Genomic DNA, 19,797 nt, shown 5'->3' on the forward strand with positions numbered 1-19,797 from the left:
CATGTCACTGAAAATTCATGGGTTTCAAACCGATTTTCTCTTTTATCCTAAATTATTTCTTCTTCTTACATCTAAGTATCGATATTTTAGTACGAATCAATAAGGGCTTGATGCCAGGAGCTTCCGGTGAACAGATATCTTGTTTGGCACAAATGCCAATTATGAGGTTTTGCAGAACTACACTGAGAAAAAGGATTAGTTTCGCCAACTAAAGATATTTAGTTCCCGAATTTTGACAATATTTGGGAACTGTTACCAAGGATTGGGAACTATTACCATCGATTGGTAATTATAACTAAATATATTAAAGTTTCTAATATTCATCTAGGTTGTAACAAATCGTTAATTTAGTTGAAGGGTCTGGTTAATACTAATAAATATTTCTTTGAAGCATATTTCTACAAATTCCATTCAACTTAACGTATGGTTCATAAAAGGATGTTATTAAGCTCTGCTAATGCAGATAAGCTTTCTTTCAACACGTGGTTTAGTCATAGTTACCAAATCTTAGTTGAGGCAACCACGATTTGGTTTGAGAGTGGAACATATTCATGCTTGTGAGCCACCCCTAAAGAATGCTGAGCGCTCTCTGAGCACATACGAAGAGCGCCAGCTGACCAATGCACACAGTCCCACTTATTGAATCGTTTGAATGCGCTAATATGCCGACCATTGCATTGTGCGTGGAAATCATTGCTCCGCTACCGCTGTTCGTATACGGGTGAAACACGCATGTGGTCCCAGAGCGCTCAGTAAGCTATGGCATGTCGATCGCTGCGCCATGTGTGCTATGACATGCCCATACTTGTTTGTCACAGTTTCAGTTTTGCTATCATCGCGGGTTGTTTCGGTGCGCGCATAGTTTAAAGTTTAATTAAAAATATAAAGTTTGATGCCAACCGGGGTTTTTTAGTGGATATATAATTCATGTGAATTATAATTTGCTATTTAGCTAAGGAAAAAGCAAAGCAGTATACTTCCAGCAGATATTGACCTGGGTTTTCGCACGACTGTTCCTGTTTCATCGTTGTTTTTTAGGAAATTCTTACCACCATATACATATGTATTATTTACTTTAGTAACTAACTTATGTAAATATGTACGTATTTTTATGCTTAATATATGCAAATAAAAGAAGAAAGTAAACACAACAAACATCGAGTAAATTTTTATTTGTGTCAAACTGAAACTTTTTTCAAGTCTACGGCAAGTTCACAAAATTAATTGAAAACTTGTATCAACCAAAGCATTGTTTATATTTGCTCAACAATGATTTTATTTACTTAACAATATTGTCCAATCAAAGTAGTCGTTTTGTAATTATTAACAAATATACATTTGTCCCAACTAGAAGTCTTAAGTAAATTGCAGACTTTCGTGAACTATATATTTATTTCGCCATATCCAACTATGCCACTTGATCACTATAACCAAATCTTGGTTATTATAACTAAACCTTTTTCTGGGTGTACGAGTCTGTACGACCCACAATCAGTTATATTTCCTGATCTGAATTTTGAATTAGCTCACTTTAGATCTAGCTGTGCGATATGTTCTTTCGCACTACCGGTAATCGGTTCATAATTAATTCATGTTGAATGGTGAACGAATTACTTTTTAAAAATTTGCCTGGACTTTAGTGAAGAAGACTACCTGCTTTGCGTTCTTGATTATCTTACTGTAGCTGTATATTATTATTTCGCTAATGTACGCAGTAACTTACATACATATACATATATGTATACAAAAAATCGTACAAAATAAATACGATGCATTTACTGCGTAATACTCACTTCTTTATGTGTTTCTTCATCCATTGATTGTTGTCTTTCTATGTAATGATCTAGCGATTTGATAAAATGGAATTATTATTTAAATGAAAGTAATTAAACTGGTAGTAGAATATGAAATGTCAATTGCGGTAAGAAGACTATTAAAATATCGGCAAAAAGTTAAATATATACACATAAATATATATTTACTCATAAATAGATATTTATATGCACATATAAATGAATTTGTAGGAATACATATAGATTTGCAATTCTCGGAAATTATGCCAATTGATCCCTAGACGAGCGGCTGCTGATCTTTTTTTATTAGATAATAATAATATTTTGGCGCTTACACTTTTGCTAAGTATTAGACCGATGTCATTAGACAAATAGAGGGGCCTACGATTTTACTATTTTAAGCCTAAGACCCAGTAAAACATGTGTGGATTAATACCAAAATCGAGCAATAAAGAAGTAATCACTGGTTCATCAAAAACGCTGTACCTCAATTGAAAATATTTGGGAAATATGTTGAGATAGAGCAAATCGAATTCTGAAAAAGGAAGGGTTCTTCAACCAAATTCTGATGTAGGGTGTTCTTGAAAAGTTTTCTGTGTTTGGGTGTTTTCGAACGGGCTGCCGAGATAGGTCGATCTTCCACTCAGCTTTCGAGTAGTATCTAAGGGTGCGTTCGCACAGAAAGCCGAGCGGTGCCGAGCGAAGAAAGGAGGAGCGTAACGAACCTCCAGGTGTTCACACTGAACGAAGCGGAGCGGGGCTTTCTTCATGGACTCGGCTGCAAAGATACAACAAAACTTACCGTCAAAGCAAAGTGGTAAAAATATTTGCTCAATTTTGTTCAAAAGATTAGTTGGAAAATTCGTTCTTATATGAATATTTCGATATCAAAAACTGCTTTGCTTTCAGCTCCAAAACTATTCTGAAAATGCTTGCTGATGAACATTTGCATGTACATAGTACAGTAATTTGAAACCTTGACTCCGTTCGGAACGGCTTCACTCGGCTCGGCTCCGCTATCTGTGTGAACGTAGCCTTAGATCGCTAACGTCAAATAGGCGACACAAAATTTTAAGAAACTTTTTCATATCCTTTTTATCTTCATTTAAATCGAATCATCTTTGATGAACGTACTGTTAAGAAACCTCGCGAGGTCCTTTGGCTGAATACCATTTAGATAGTGTGCTTCCAGGTATGGTGATCCTAGGAAGCGAAGTCTGGTCCTGGTAAGGGCTTCACAGTGGCACATAATGTGCTCCGCTGTTTCCTGTTCTTCGTTACACAACCTGCACTGGTCAGAGTTGACAACTCCTCTATTTGACAAGTGTTTCATTACCCTACAGTGGCCAGTAAGAAAGCCTGTAACAATTCTTACTTCATGCCTACTGAGGTGAAGGAGTTCTTCGATTCTCCTTGTTGATATAACCGAAATGAAGAACTTGGCCTGTCTGTTACTCTGTTACCTTCCGTATTTGTCCAGTACAGTTGTACTTCGTTCTTCATCCAGATATAGTAGTTCCGCCTAACAGAGCTCCATGGCAGACCGGTAAAGGGTCCTGGGCTTATGAATCCGTGTGCTGCCCCTTTTCTGGCGAGAATATCTGCCACTTCATTGCCCATGACTCTGCTGTCCGACTGTATATAAATGTGTTTTTTAGTTGCCCCACTTTCTACACACTGCCTCGGACAAAGTTCAATGGCGTTAACCTCGGCCTGAAAGACAGAGTTATCTTGCCCTGGTGGAAAGGAGCAGTCTGGGTTATATGTTGAATGTTTCTAAAAATTTTGGAAGCTACTTACCGTTGAACAGTAAATATGTATGTACATATCGTCACTACACACGAATAAAGGCGCGCTAGTGTTTTGACGGCGAAAAAAGGCGTTTAATAAATTTTTGCGAAAAAAGATGCTTATAAAAAACTTTGGCGAAGTATGTTAAGGGTCTTTGACGCTGAAGCTTTTATGCGTCTTTTTTTTCACCGTCAACTTTTGAGCTCGCGCCTTTATTCGTGTCTAGTGACAATATGTATGTATGTGTTAATCAGGGTAGCCAACTCATTTATGAGAATTCCCCGATTTCGACAATGAAGTTCCCCGATTTTGCCCGAAATTTCGTAAAATTCCCCACCCAAAGATATCTCCTTATTAAAAAAAAAAAAAAACATTGTATGTATTTTGATATATTAAGTATGTCAACAAAGAGTAAACAATATATGTACATATAATATTTAGATACATACAGCGGTTGAAAACAATTTAGTACCACCATATTAAAACAAGTTTTCACTTTTTTTATTTAATTTGAGTTATTTTTATAAAAATATAGTTCATTCTTTACCAATAACCGTTTGAAACCAAGTTTTAAACTTTGTGCAATATGCAAAAAAATCAACAAACTTTTGTAAAAATGTCGAGCTTTTTAATTCGATTTTCTAGGAAAGTTTTGAGTATACAGTTTTGCAGCACACTCCATTCTACTGTAAAAAGTGCAAGTTTCAAGTACCTAACTAATTTTTTTGCCGAAGGTGTTGCGGTTTTCTTCCATAAAATAAAATAACTTGTGCTTATTCGTTATAAGAAAGCAAATGCTACAAAGAAAATTCTAAAAAAAGCAACGGTAATTTTTAGCTATTTGAAACTTTATTATACTAGGATTGAACGAGCTACAAAACTGCATACGGCTCATTCCACGGTAACGGGTGAGACATTTCAACTTTCATTTTTTTTAATCATTATGAAATTAGTGAAGCAAAAAGAAAAATTTTTTTACACCTAATTCCTCACAAAAAACAGTTCATCCCCCGCTTCCCAATGTAAACTGAAATGCTCCACAAAAAACGCTCCATTCCGCGATGCCAAACGCAAACTGAAATTCTCCGCAAATCGAGGAACTCCCCACGAGTTGACTTCCCTGGTGCTAATGCACACAGTGTAGATGAATTCTCGATTGCAATGTGAAAAAATCAAAAGGAGCATTCATTCAATTGGGGAGAAAACGAATGGGAAAAGAAAAAAATCAGCGAAACCAAATTACCAAACGATTCAACACTCACACAGCATATACACTCATTATCCAATAAACACACAGCGCCAACACACTCTCACTCAGCGCCATTTCCACTCAAATGCTCAGAGTCGGCAATGAGAATTCCTCTACTCTGCCATTGAGTGAATATTCATTTTCAAGTGCATTCGTACATCTCATACAATTATGTACCAATAAACAGGCAGTTGGAGCAAAAGAAAACCGCCACCACCAGCACCAAAATTATATAGCACACTTTGGTGGAGGATGCACACACATACATACATAAGGAATGAACTAAGAAGAGGAGAGTGGTGGCTACCACCAATTGAGTATTAGGGCGATGAATACGGCTTACAGAGCGCATAACCAACAGAAGATACAACAGTAGCATTAACCAACAACACCACTAGTACTGCTGCTAGTGGTAGAGCAATAACAACAAATACAGCTACCATAGATATGCGAATAGCGGCGGCGCATACACCAGCGCAAACAAATTCTACACCCAAAGGCAGCAACTTCAGTTGTAAAACGGATGTCGAATGTTGTAGAGGTTCGATGCGGATATCTATTCGTAAACCATAACGGGCACAAACGGAAAACGTAATAAAAGTACATACATATTTACTCAAATTCTCATACACCAAAAGTGCGATCGTTTTTGAAAGTTGGACAAAGGAAAATTTGAGAAAAAAAGAACTGTCGGTAAACGATTTTAGATATTAGTGATGATTAATATGAACGTGAAACAAAAGTTTATTAATTGACGCGAATAAGAATTTTAAAGCGCGCTGACAAGTGATCGCGAAAGGAGATATCTTAGCTAATTTAGAAATAAAAATTTAAAACCAATGCAATGCAAACAAATTTTTCACCAATTGGAGTTGATTAAAGAAAAATTAAGATCAATTTGAAAAATTATTGTGATCATTTTACGATTTGCCAGTGCAAAAGATTTAAGATAAATAAAAGCATATAAAACAGAGGAAGAGATGAAACTGCGATAAAAAGTACAAAATATGTACAATAAGGGTATTAAATTAAGTACAAAATCAAAGTGAACTTGCGCGTTGAATGACTGGAAATTTTTAAAGGCACTTTATTTTTCATTTATGCGATAAATTACGAGCGTATTGTGCTGCGCGCGATAGCATGTGAAATTGAATGGAAATCGTTGCGCACAACAGCAATAAAATTTGATAAAAATTATTTAAATACACGCTGGACATGTTGATAAACAAAAATGTCGCCGTTGACTTTATGAAAATAAAACCGTTTTGGAAATGATAAAATTGAGTGAGCAACTGCTAGATCGCTACAAGTTGATGAGTGATCGTGCCGACGGGCAATTCAAAGTTGAGTGCTGCAATAAAAAGAAAATGTATGAGGATCATGCATATGAATAAAGAAACTGTGAGGCATATACCAAATTACAAAATTAACAAAAAGCTTGTAAAAAATAATACAACATATTTGAAGGCAGCAAAAATTTTAAATTATGACATAGTAAAAAACTAAAAACATATACATACCTACAGTAGAAAAACAAAATATCGAAAAAACTAAAGGTGAATAGCTCAACTAATAGGCCACTAACACCTACATATTTTGTAGAAATACATATTCTTAATTTAAAATATGATGTCAAAAAAAAAAAATGGTTTTTGGCTTGCTTCTTGAGATCAATTTAAATGGTTTAAACAACAACAAAATTTAATATTTTACCAAAAGAAAAAAATAGTTTTAAATCTTTATAATAAAAAAAAATCAAGTGCAACAATAGGGAGCGTATGATGTTAAACGTTTTCTGTTAATTAAATACCTACAAACCTACAAACTTAAATTGGATAAATTTATAATTCTCACGCAACGAGATTTGCTTAAGTACATTTTTAAAAACTGATCGCAACCAGCAGTGCAAACTCTCGCACTAATTGAAGATCTCAAGCATCCCCTAAATTCAAACAACCACCGCTTCGATTAGCGCAGCAACTGGTACTACACAATTGCCCGATCCGCCGACTCAATCTTAATCAGTTGAATACAATGCAAGTGAAGTGATTCCAGTTCATTAAATTTATTAAATTCATTTATTGCAAAATCAAAAATCCAACAACTTCATTAAATCTACTCAATTGCAATAAAATAAAGTCCACAACGATTGCTGCTCAAAGTTTAAACGACGTCAATGACGAGCATTTTCCCAATCACCAGTTTGAAAATTTCTCATTGCCGTCGTTGCCCAGCCATAGACAAAAACGTGAAGACATGCCGCCCTCTGCGTTCTTAGTTGGTTCTACCATTTTGACTACAGCAAAAACAGCAGTGAGCAGCACCAGCAGCAGCAGCAGCAGCAGCAGCAAAAACAACCTTAAAAGCGCCGCAACAAAATACCAAACAACAACAACAACATCACCAGCAACAACACCAAAGTTGCACTCGCCCACAAAAACCATTTCAACTTGCTCCTCGCCGTCGCTGTCGCCACAAGCAACGCAAACAAAGTACGTAGCCTGCAGTCCAACAAACGCACAAAAATACAATCAAAATAATAATTGTCAAACAGTACAAAATTACAACTACTTAAGTGCCACGGCGGAGGAACAACAACAGCAGCAGCAGCAGCAGCAGCAACAACAGGCGCAGCTGGAACAGCAATACTTGCAACTGCAACAATATCAAGCACAGCATACGTCCAACAAGAAATCGCCGCAGAAAATGGTGCTACAAAGTTATGACAGTTATACCTCTTACCACTTGCCGGCGCACCATCAACATGCTGCGCATGCGTTGCCGCATCAACTGCCCTTATTGCAGCCGCCTCTTCATCAGCAACATCAACAGCAGCATCATAATCAGCACCACCAAGCTCAGCAGCAGCCGCAGCCGCAGCCGCAGCAACAGCAAACGCATCAATACCAGCAGCAATCACCGCCGCAGCACCAACAACAACACCAGCATCTACAGCAGCAGCAGCAGCAAAGTTTGCAATCGCTGACGCAACAAACGCAACATCACCGTTTGTCTGGTGGCAGCACTGGTAGTGCGTCCGTAAGTTCCTCCTCTTCGTCGGGAAACTCAACGGCCGCTACTGGCCATAGCGGCAGCACGTCTGGAATAAGCGGCGGTACTTCATCGATCCTTGGTTCACCAAATCCTACCGCTTCTTCACTCGGCATTGGGTACTTCAACGATATGGCCACCAATTTTGGTGGTGACTATGCGCCGTCGCATCACCCGACCGCGAATTCATATTACACCGACATCGATGCGAATTTCTTTAGTCAAGGTACATAAATTTTAAGGCTTTTTTTCTCACCATAAGTTAATTAAAGTTAGCCGGAATTTTTTTATGTAATTTTTCGGGAATGATTCTGGCAACTCTGTCAACTCATCACAGTTTTTCGAAATACAAGTCTTTCGTAAGACAATTGTCAACCCTGGCAACTATCATGAAAGCTCTTCTCTGTATTTCGAAAGACTTGATTGAAAGATCTGCTAAGGAGGAGCGTTATTCTTTATGTCTTTCAGCAATAAATTACATTTAAAAAAAGAATAAATGTAATTTAAAAAAATATTTTTCGTTTTAAAACAATAAAACAAAAAATTAAAGAAAAATTTAATTAAAAACTGAAAATATTTAAATTAAAAACATATCTAAAGATAACTAAAGTAAGTTTCTAAGCATTCAATTAAATTAAAAAAATATATATTTTTATTTTTAAAGCAATAAAACCTAAAAATAAAAAATAGATCAAAAAAGAAACAAAAAAAATAAATAAAAATATAAAAATAATAACTTTAGGGTAATTAAACTGTATGTTTTTACACTTGTTTAAATTCTTGAAGTTAAATTTATTGTTCTATGAATTTGTTAGTTAATGGAAAAGAAAATTTTTGATTATTAATAAATTAGCTTTCAACAATAGCAAACAATAAAGAAATAACAATTTTAAATTAAATATCATATATTATGATACATAACTAAAATAATACTTTTTTCTTTCTAAACAATAGAATCTAAAAATTAAAGGAAAATTTAATTAAAAACAAAAAAAAAATTACATTAAAAAAATATACAAAAATAACTAAAAATAAGTTTCTAAGCGTTCAATTAAGTTTAAAAAATTATATATTCTTCATTTTAAAGCAAAAAAATCTAAAAACCGAAAAGAAAATATTAAATTAAAAGTAAATACACGGTAAATAAAGTAGGATCCTAAAATTGTATGAAATTAAAAAAATATTTTTTTCTTTGTAAAACAATGAAGTCTAAAAATTCAAGAAAAGTTAAAATAAAAAATAAAAAAATTAAATACGTTTCAAAAATTAAAACAAGAAAATCGAAAAATTTAATGAACCATACATTAAAAATGAAAAAATATTAAGTAAAAAAAGTTTCTAAAAATTAAGTTTAAAAAAATATTTTTCTTCTTCAAACAATTAGATCTAAAAATTAAAAAATAAATTTTAATAAATTTTAATCAAAAACCAAATAAAATTTTATATAACAAATAACATAGTCCTTAAAATTATATAAAATTTAAAAAAATATATTTTTCTTTTTAAAACAATAAAATCTAAAAAGTAAAAGAAAAATATTAAAAAAGAGAAAAAAAGCAGAAAAGTATGACAGGAAACAACTAAATAACTTTCCAAAATTAAATGAAATTAAAAAATAATTTTCTATTTATAACAACAAAGTTTAAAAATTAAAAGGATATTAATAAAAAAGATAATATATTACACTAAAAAGAAAAAAATACATAAAATAAGTTTCTAAATATTAAAAAAAAAAAATGAATTTAAAAAATCAATCTAAATGAATAAAAAACCCGCTGCCCGAGGATTCGAACTTCGGATAATTGTGCTTTGCTCACTCTGCCATCGCGACTGTTGTAGTATTGCGAACAAAATGATATTCATGCAGCTTCATTTGGAACATGATCAAGTGCTTTCTGTCAAAAGAGCTTTTCACAATGAAAGTTGGCAAGGGAGCTTTTTTTTGTAAGACTTTCGTGCCAGAATATTCAAAATATTTCAAACTATCTTTCCTACTGTCTATAGTCTTACAAAAGATTTGTAATTAGCCTGAATTTCACTGTTTATATGTCCATAAGAGTATCTTCTGTTCTGTACATAGATATTTAGTAGAAATTTATGCCGAAAGATATCGCTTTCGACTTCGGTATGTGATTCCCATTTGGGTTGTTTTCCTCTCATTATCAAGTCAACGTGTGGAGTCTACCAATCTGAACACCATCATATCATGCTCAATTTTCTTAAACTTTTATAGCTGATGAGTTCATGAACGACTCAGTTTCTAAAGAATTACAAGTATTCTTCTTGGCATAGGAATAAATTTTTGTGAAAAGGTTAATGTGACCTAAGATGTTTTTTTTTATATTTTCAGTACTTCGCTCTAAATATAATAATTTTCTGAATTACCCGACCATCCCCAAGGTCAGTATTTCTTCATTGGTGCTAAAATCGCTTAAGCGATTTTGGTTGAGTTGAACATATGAAGCCAACTGTTTCTTCTTCTTGCCAATTAGAATCTCAAAGTGAAGCTAAGTCCATCTCCGTCAGGACTTTCCAATTTCCTCTACCAACACCAGCGAGTACCGTGACAAATGCAATATGCCCTAGCCAGACATCGTATCGGGTACACCCCATCCTAAAAGGCCATAAATCCTCTTACAAAATCTTTCCCTGGAACAATCCAAGGGCTACCTCAGAAAGCTTTTTCATGACAGAAATGTTGGTACTCTCAGAGGTTTGTCATAGCCTGCCGAGGTGCGACAGCTATAATAAACAGAGTAGTGCGCATCTGCCATAATTGCATTTTTACAATATTCCCTGAGATACATGTCCACAGATGCAAGAAAGCACATACTGGGTTGGAATTGTAATAATTTAAACTGATCCAGTAAAAATCCAATCCAGTATCTGAATAGCCGATGTTCTTTTCAATCCAGCGCTGTAATGTAGTTCATTGCCGTTGATGTATACCACTGGTTTGGATCGTTTGACTAGAATGAGTGCATTTCTGCCATCTAGCAGCTTCGAACAGAAACTATTTACCATTTAAAGGCGGCATAGTAGCTGTAGCGCGCCGAAATTATTTAAAAACAAAAGTGTTGCTGGAAACCACGTTTCTTGTAAATCAAGATTAAGGAATATAACTTTAGAGATCTGCAATAAATGACATTCTTGATGCAATTTTCGGTAACTTTCTAGCCCAGTCATCTTTTGAACTTAAAAAACTCAGCCATAACTTGGAGGATTTTCGTGTTAAAAGCAAAATATATTTAGATTTTTTTTTATTTGTTTATGTAAGCGGTCCTAGATGATGAAAAAAATGGAAACTTGGGTCATTCCATTGTGACTGGTGGGGCATTTGACTGCAGAATGTAATCAATTGAGAATAATAACCTTGTCGTACAACAATATATATGTCGTATACAATATAACGAGTGTATAAAATTCCTTTCAAAAAAATTTTGTAAGTGCACTCAAAGGGGATTTTTAGCAAAAACACTAATAGCCTTATTCATAAATAAAATTATAGTTTAAAAAACTAAAACCTCGCTATTGTAATTTCCATTCGTCTGTCATCAGGTATGTAACTTGAGAATAGAAATCGCTGCATCTTTTAGGCGCATCAATATTACATAGTTACATCCCGAGCTAATAAAAGGGAGGTAAAAATAAAGTAGCTTTAAAGAAGGTTTCTAGATTGACAAATGTATGTACTTTATTTTTTATCAATAAGGCCATTAAACCAGTTTTTTTTTGTTTTCGTTTTCATATTTTTTTTTTTTTACATTTTTGGCGTATGGTAAAGAACTAATCTTTTTATTTGATCCACCATCGTTTGTTAGTTTGTGCTGATATCAAAAAAAAAAACTGTGCCTATTTTCTCTCTTCTTTGCAAACTTGGTTCTACCTTTGGGTTAGCGGGCGCCCTTGCCTTTATAGCCCTCCTACGTGTGCCGAGCACATCATCCATGCGATTGGCAAGTCCCAGTCATCGCTACAACTAAATATTAATACGCTTCACTTTGTCCATGCCATTGCATAGTTCGGACAGTTTCTCATTCCATCTCCTTCCTTCTGCCGAGAGCTATCTTAGATGAAATAAGAACTAATAGTAATAGTAATTTTTGATCATTACCCTAACGCGCTCACGATCATATTTCCCTAGGGAGAAACTTTTCTAAAGCTTCCTATGGATTTCATAAGGACGCGCGCATAGTTAAAGCTCTGCCTGGTTGTTACTGTTCTAAATACGAGCGTCTGAGACAAATTATTAAAGGAGTATTTTTTTCTGCATAATTATGAACACTTGACTTAATCTTAATCTTAACCTTAATCTAAACCTCAATCTTAATTTCTTTCTTAATCTTAATCTCAATCTTAGACTTTATCCTAATCTTAATCTTAGTATTAATTTTCATATTAATTTGTGTTAATCTTAATCTTAAACTCAATATTCATAGCTCCCAACAACCCTTTCATTCGCTTTAGAGTTGAGCCAAAATAATTCGGTGTGAGTCATAAAATAGATACAATTTTATGATTTTCTTGGAGAAGGAGAACCGATTTTCATTTGTATAATAATAATAATATTTTGGCGGTTACACTTTTGCTAATTGCTGGGCCGAGCTTCTCCTCTATATTGTAATATGCGTCTTGATGTTACATAAATGGAGGACCTACAGTTTTCCGCTGGCTCCGAACGTCAAATGGATTTTATGAGCAGCTTTTTCAAGACAGAAATACACTCAGAAATCTGGCATTGCCTGCCAAGGTGCGACTGCTGCTTAGAAAAAACATTTCCAGAATTTTGTTTGGGAATGTCGCTTTTACCAGGGATAAAACCTTGGAACTAAGGTTTAGTTCATTTTTCCCATATGAGCAAGTCGTCGAACACGCTTTCTATGGAAGAAATGACTGAAACCGTCGACAAAAAAAATAAAAATGCTAAAAATCAACGATAAGTGCTAGCTACTTAAAACTTGCACATTTTATATTAAAATTTAATGGGCTATAGGGTTGTTTTTTTGTTTGTTCTATTTACTGATTTATTAAACAAAAAAAAATAGCGAAAACAACTGTTTGATAAAAAATTCTTATTTTTGCGATTGCTTAAATTTTGCCACAATTATATTATTTTTTTTTTTGATCGCCAACGAAATTTTCATATGAAACCGACAGAAAAAGAAAACATTCGTTTAATTTGACACACGCTAATGTACATATATTTTGTATGCATTTTCATGCCTCAAATGCTTGATATCCCCACACAAGTCTAATATTTACTTTTCGTCTATAATTGTAGTACTTCTAATAAAACTGCTCAAATGCGTTGCATGACACAACAATTAATGAGATACGGATACTTTAATTAAAAATCGTGTTTATAAATGTAAGACATTTGTACACAAATTTGCTAAGATTTTTAATTGTGGCTGCTAAGCGCCTCCATTAGAGTACCACCCACACTCGCTGCTGTCCAAAGTTAAACAGAGACACTTTCAAGTCAACTTCCCCCCACCACATGGAACTCTCATTTGCAAACGCTGTGTCTTAGAAAATTAATATTGACATCAAAGAGAGATTTCGTGTTGCATGCCACAAATAAGCTGTGGCCAAAATTGAAATAGAATGAAACTTTAATTATGCACTCAACACCGCTGTGGCAAGTTAATTGCGCACTAACGAGGGTGTGAACTTGTGATAAATGTAAATATAAATACTCGCCAAACACAAATACTCATACTCGAACGCCAATTCCCAGCTCTGCAGTGGCGGCGGCGGCGGCGGCGGCGGCGGCTTCTGGGATGAGTGAGATGTTTAGCTGGCGCGGCGGCGTACAACATTTCATGTAATTAAATTGCAATTTATTTAAATTCCCAAACAAGCATGCGGCATGCCTCATGCATTTGCCATCAAACTCATGTAGTCGGCGGCAATCATTTTGGTGTGTATTCCACATACATGCAAACTTTAAATGGCTGGCATGCGTTTATGTGTGCGTAGGGCAGTGGGTGGCTGTTAAATACAAATGCACATATTTATGGGGGTTGTGCCACTTTCTCATGCAGCCAGATATTTACAGCAACAAGTCGTTAAGTTTGTATGTTGGTTTTTTTTTCGACCACAGTGACACGGTCGTACGACCGCAGCTCTCTGTGAATCAACAAGTTTCAGTTGCTTTGTTCTGCCCGCAGTTTTTGCCTGCTGGCGCAAATGACACCCCGCCGAGTGGTTTGTTGAGTGTCTGTGATTTTTGTATTGCATATACATATGTATATAAGTACATATGTATATGGTTGTATATCTATGTGTGTGCATGCGTGTACTGCCCCATATGCCTAACTACTTAATTCTATTATTTGGGCGATTTGGTTGATGATTTAGAAAGAAGAGTGGCACTTATTTAAAGTATCGATGCTTGCATATTTGTGTCTTGATTAAGAGCTGGAATTTAATAAATTGTGAATGTGAATTGGTGAATTGCATTTAACTAAGTCGATGTCGTTAAGCATTGGATCAACGACCTTTTTTGTAATAAAATATTTTAGGCGCAACGACAATGACTTCCATGAATACTAACTTTAATTAAAGTTAATTATTGAAGAATGGATAAAACCGATTTATGCTACATAACTACTTATGCATGTACTTCAAAACTGTTTTCAAATCATTACATAAGAAGTATGCCACGAGTAAGAAAGTTTGATATGGAAATGTGCGTTTTCAGAACAGTTCAGGAATGAGCTTCCTTTTGCGGGGAATTTTGACTATTTAATTTTAAATCATTAAATAACTTACCTAGAGTGCAGAAAACCTTTTGTAAAATTTTATTTTTTACTCACAATTAAAACTCTGCCAGTTTCGCATTTGCGACACTATAAAAAAATTGATGTCAGCAATCAAGGTGAATTTAATTTGCCTTGCCAGTGGAGTTAGGAAGTTCACGAACTAGTCAGTTAGGCCGTTAAGTTGATCGAACGTGGGTGTTTTCATACAGCCGTACGCGACATTCGTACGCTTATGGAGTAACATAAATCTCTCAAAAATATAAGTTACTGAAAAACAAGATTACGGTTATGTTGCTACCCAAGGGTACTATGTTTGAGAATGATATAAGCAGCCTCGAAGCTTTGGTGTGGAAAATATCCGTTCAAAACAAGGTGATAACGTACGCGACAAAAAAAGAAGTGGTTTTAAGGCACATATATATATGTATATGCTAGGGCTGTGCGATTATTCGATTACTCGAGCAAGTTGGTTAATCAATTATTCGGTTAATCAATTACTCGAGTAATCAAGATTTTGATGACTCGATGATTAATCGAGTTACTTGAAATATGATTACTCAAAAATAATAATTTTGCTCGTTATAAGAGTTTGCTTTGGAAAATGCTTATTTTCTTTTTTACATTCTGTATATGAAAAAAATTTTTTGTTTTAATTTTTGAAAACAGAAACGTTGCTTTCAAAGTATCAAGCAACTTTAACTACTTTATACATATGTAAAGAGTTGAAATGTTGATTACTCATTTTACTCGAAATGTTGATTAATCATAAAGCAACTTACTCAAATATCTTTGTTTTTGGTTAATCAAAAATCTTGATTACTCGAGTAACTGAACTTTTGAGTAATCATAATTTCCAATTAATCGAATAATTGAGTTATTTACTTAATGATTAATTAAAATTTTGAATAATCAATTAATCGCACAGCCCTAGTATATGCGAATCGTGGGAGTTTTTGTTTTCTTAAAAACTCCTAACTAAGCTATAATCCTTCAATTTTTTAATAGAAATTATCTCTGGTTAGTTTTTATTTAAAAAAAAAAAAAACATAATAGCGAATGCGACGGATTTTTCTCCCATACAATATTTTTACTAGTAACACATACTAAATTAAATTTTTAATGTAATTTTTTAAGTTATTCTCTCCACCGTTTCGCGTTTTCAAAACCTTTTTCCGCCGTCTGAATACGAAATTTAATGTTATAAAGCCATTTGAATTCATTTGCATGTGTTTTCGGGTTACATTTTCATGGACCATATATGTACATTTTAAATTGGGCAAATATTTATTCATTTATTAATATGTGATATTTTATTGACAATAGCTAATATTAAATAATAATAGTGAGCCGAGACGAAATCAACTGTAATTTTTAGCCTTATAAAAATTTCGAGTCAAAAATTTAAAATTTTGATAAACTTTTTTTTTTAATTTGTTGAATTTTTGTAAGTTTGCCCAGAGTCTTAAACTTTGACTTTTACATGTGGCGTATGTTATACAATAAGATATATTTTTATAAGAAATTAGTGAAAAATTTAACATTTAAATATTGAATGTACATTCTTTAATAAATTCAAGCAATTTAATTTAAAAAAAATATTTAGTTGAATGGGTTAATGCTAGTGCGGGGAATTTCACCGAAAATCGGGGAATTTTGCGGTGGCCAACGGGGAGAAAGATAAAATAAGTTGGCATCCCTGATTACCAGCATAGTTGCGAATGAATGAACATAGAAAAGAATGAATGTGTGAATCTAACACACGGACTGGCTGGAGCGGCTGAATAAGCTTCTTTTTTTTACCTTTCTTTTATTAGCTCGGGATGTAACCATGGGCGTAGCCAGGTAGGGGCAGGGGGGTGCTCGAGCCCCCCCTAACTTTCAAATTTTCCTTATATATATATATAAAGTAGTACCCTGAAATGCCAGCTTAATAGGGTCGAAATGCATCTAGATGCTCTAGGAATATTTCTTCATGAAAAAGAAAAATTTTGAAAAAATGTCTTGACCTTTAAAAATTTCTAAGATTGCCGAATATTAAGAAAATAAAGCGAAAAAGCTATTTTATTTTACTACACCTGTTTATAATTTCCCCATGAATAAGACCAAAAGTGAATTTTTCACTGATCTTTATTTATTTTACTTTTGATCTAAACAACCACTTTGAACTTATTTTGTTTGCTCTTTCCTAAATAAAAGCTATCCTGACTGTTAAAAGTTTTATTGTAATTTTTGGTCTTGACTTCATAACCACATAAGCATTTTCATTGCATGAAATCTATGTAAAATAAAACCGGTTTATCCGATTTTTTCTTAACTTCAAAATCGGGAATCGGTTTCCTCAAATTGCAATTTTTCGAATAACTCGAAAGCCGGGTTAGGAAAAAAGACGTATATTCGAACACCCTAATATGTATGCAAATATGAAAAATTTCAAGTCAACCAAAAACTTGGGTACCAAATTTTGACGAAAACGTTATTTTTGTTAGATTTTCATCACTCCCCATCCTCTCCTCATATGCACATTAGGGTGGTCCTAAAATACATGTGGAAAAAGTAAAGTCGTAATTTTTATGCTCTCACCCCCTAGGATTGTTCTATACCGAAAAAAAGTATACCCTTATTTTTATAAACGAGCGCACTTGTGCACAAGGGTATTATAACTTTGTTCACATAACGGTTGTTTGTAACAGGCAAAACGAATCGAGATAGATGTAGACAAATGTATACATAAATGATCAGGATGAAAAGAGAAATCGATTAAGCGGTGACTGTCTGTCCGTCCGTCCGTCCGTCCGTCCGTCCGTCCGTCCGTCTGTCCGTCCATCTGTCTGTCGGGCGTAGGACGGATGGTATTGAAAATGGGCAAAATCGGACAATAACCACGCCTACCTCCCATATAACGGTAATTTTCAGATACGAAAACTGATATTTTAGTAACTACTGAAGATTATTCAATTAAAATTGATATTTACAATCATTTTAGACAAAAAATAAGAATATTATAAATTTTTGAAAAATGGGCGTAGCCACGCCCACTTATGGTTACATGTGTATATCTTGGCAACCGCTGCAGCGATTTCTTCCAAACTTGGCGCAGTTGTTGGCCTTGGCACAGCATAGCAAATGGCCGAAAATTTTTAAAATCGGGCAATAACCATGCCCACATTCCATATAAGGGTAATTTAGAGAAATACGAAATCTTCGATAAATCAGTAAATTTTAAAGCTGATTTATTCAAAATTGACGCTTGCAACAATTCTTTACCAAGAAATACGTTTATGATAAAATTTTGGAAAATGGGCGTGGCACCGCCCACTTATGATCACATATATGTACCTCGGTAACCGTTCTACCAATTTCTACCAAACTCGGTATGGTTACTGTGCTTGCCACACAATAGCAAAACGTTCAAAATTATTGAAATCGGACTAAAATTACGGCTCTTCATAACGGTAAATTTTAGAAATGCTTGAAACTTCAATATTTCGAAATTTAAGGATGCTAATTTTCTCAAAATTTAAACACCCTGGCTTACCATGTAGCGGTAGCTTTCGGAGAAAACATATATTTAATATTTGCGCCGGGTATTTAATGTTCGGCTCCGCCCGAACTTAGACTTTCCTACTTGTTTTACTTTGAAATCAAAAAAATATTTAGAGGTCGCTCAAAGCGCCCAAAATTTTCCATGTATTTTATATGGGGAAAAGAACAACTTTTCGTAGAAATGGTATAGAATATCAAAAATCAATATTTTTCTACCAGAAAACTCTGTTTATCTGAAGGAGAATCCCAACAATAACACCCAATTTTTTATTTAACCATTTTTCCATCGCAACTATAATTTATATGTCTGCCAAAAACCCCGAAAGATGCAATGGGTCGACCAATATAAAATCGTTATTATTAGAAAATAGTTAAATAAGCAATTGGTTATTATTATTGAAAGTCTCCTGAAGAGAAACAGAGTTTTCCGATCCAAAAATATTGATTTTCAAGAATTCTATACCAGAACGAAAAATTACACTGAAGATGACACAATGCCGAAACCGGTTTGTCTGCAAACCAAACTTGACAAGGGATGACGGAAATTCGTTCCAAAATAAATCAATTCTATACCATGTCTACGAAAAATTTTATTTTTCACGTATAAAATACATGGAAAACTTTGAGCACTTTGAGCGACCTCTAAAAATTTTTTTATTTCAAAATAAAAAATATGGGTATATTTTTTTCGTTATAGAACAATCCTAGGGGTGAGAGCATTACAATTTCGAATTTACTGTTTTTGGACCACCCTAATGTGCATTCAATTACCCAAAAAGTCAAATGCCTAATGTACATATGTATCTGTATATAGTCATCCCCAGATTGTGGTTAACTTTTTGTAAACGTAAAGTGTGTATATTTATTTCACATTGTTCCCGCTCAAATGTGCGCGCTTTGTAATGAATGAATGAACTCTCGCTCGCCTATAACTACATATCTCTATTTCCATAATTTCAGTGCAGTTGCCTAGGTAGCGTATGTTGGAGCACAGTTGGAGCAGTACGCTCTTCTCATACACGTACACAACCCCATTTACACTCATATACTCCCAGTGGCAATCACCCGATTCATTTGCTTTGCTCAAACTAAATGTATGTACATATGTAGGTATGTCCATTCATACATATTTACAAAGACTTTTTGTTTTTGTTTTGGCTACAGTTGGAGCTCATTTTATTTTCTTGTGCTTTTGTATTGGTGATGAGTTGAATTTTGATTGGTTTTCGAATTTCATCGAAGTCACTATATGGGCTGTTATTGTATGTGAAGTGGCGTATTGAAGATAAGACGATTGGATGATGGTCACGCCTTCTGAGGAATCTGGCTGCTGTAGCTTAATTTTTTTTTCTGTTTACTATTTATTTTTCTGCGCTTGCGCTTGAGTAGTTCAGTGCAAAAACAAATATGATTTGCATAGAGTTGTGTAATTTTATGTGTTCTTGTATTAGTGGGCATTTCAGTGCGTTTTACTTTAGTTGAGAGAAAAAGTAACTTGTTTAACCCTATACCTGACCATTCAACTTTTTCACGAGCATTTTTTAACTTTCAACGCACTAACCATTTTAATATTTTATACAGTGCATGGAAATAAGTTTAGGGC

General features: G+C 34.3%; 1 protein-coding gene across 3 annotated transcripts in view; it reads left to right on the forward strand.

Moving 5' to 3' along the window:
- LOC118737820 (ETS-like protein pointed) overlaps positions 1-19,797 on the forward strand; it is a 336,435-nt gene that overhangs the window by 312,248 nt on the left and 4,390 nt on the right. The window contains exon 1 of one of the 3 annotated variants that reach the window (XM_036468595.1): positions 6,535-8,110. The exons of the other annotated variants lie outside the window; for them this stretch is intronic. Coding sequence (XP_036324488.1) covers positions 7,090-8,110 — 1,021 coding nt within the window. The 5' untranslated portion in view covers positions 6,535-7,089. Of the gene's footprint in view, positions 1-6,534; positions 8,111-19,797 lie in introns of those variants that run through there. 3 annotated transcript variants of the gene reach the window in all.

Source organism: Rhagoletis pomonella, unplaced genomic scaffold (genome assembly GCF_013731165.1).
Source record: "Rhagoletis pomonella isolate Grant_MI unplaced genomic scaffold, Rhpom_1.0 Rhpom_scaffold_00004, whole genome shotgun sequence".
NCBI classification, from domain to species: domain Eukaryota; kingdom Metazoa; phylum Arthropoda; class Insecta; order Diptera; family Tephritidae; genus Rhagoletis; species Rhagoletis pomonella.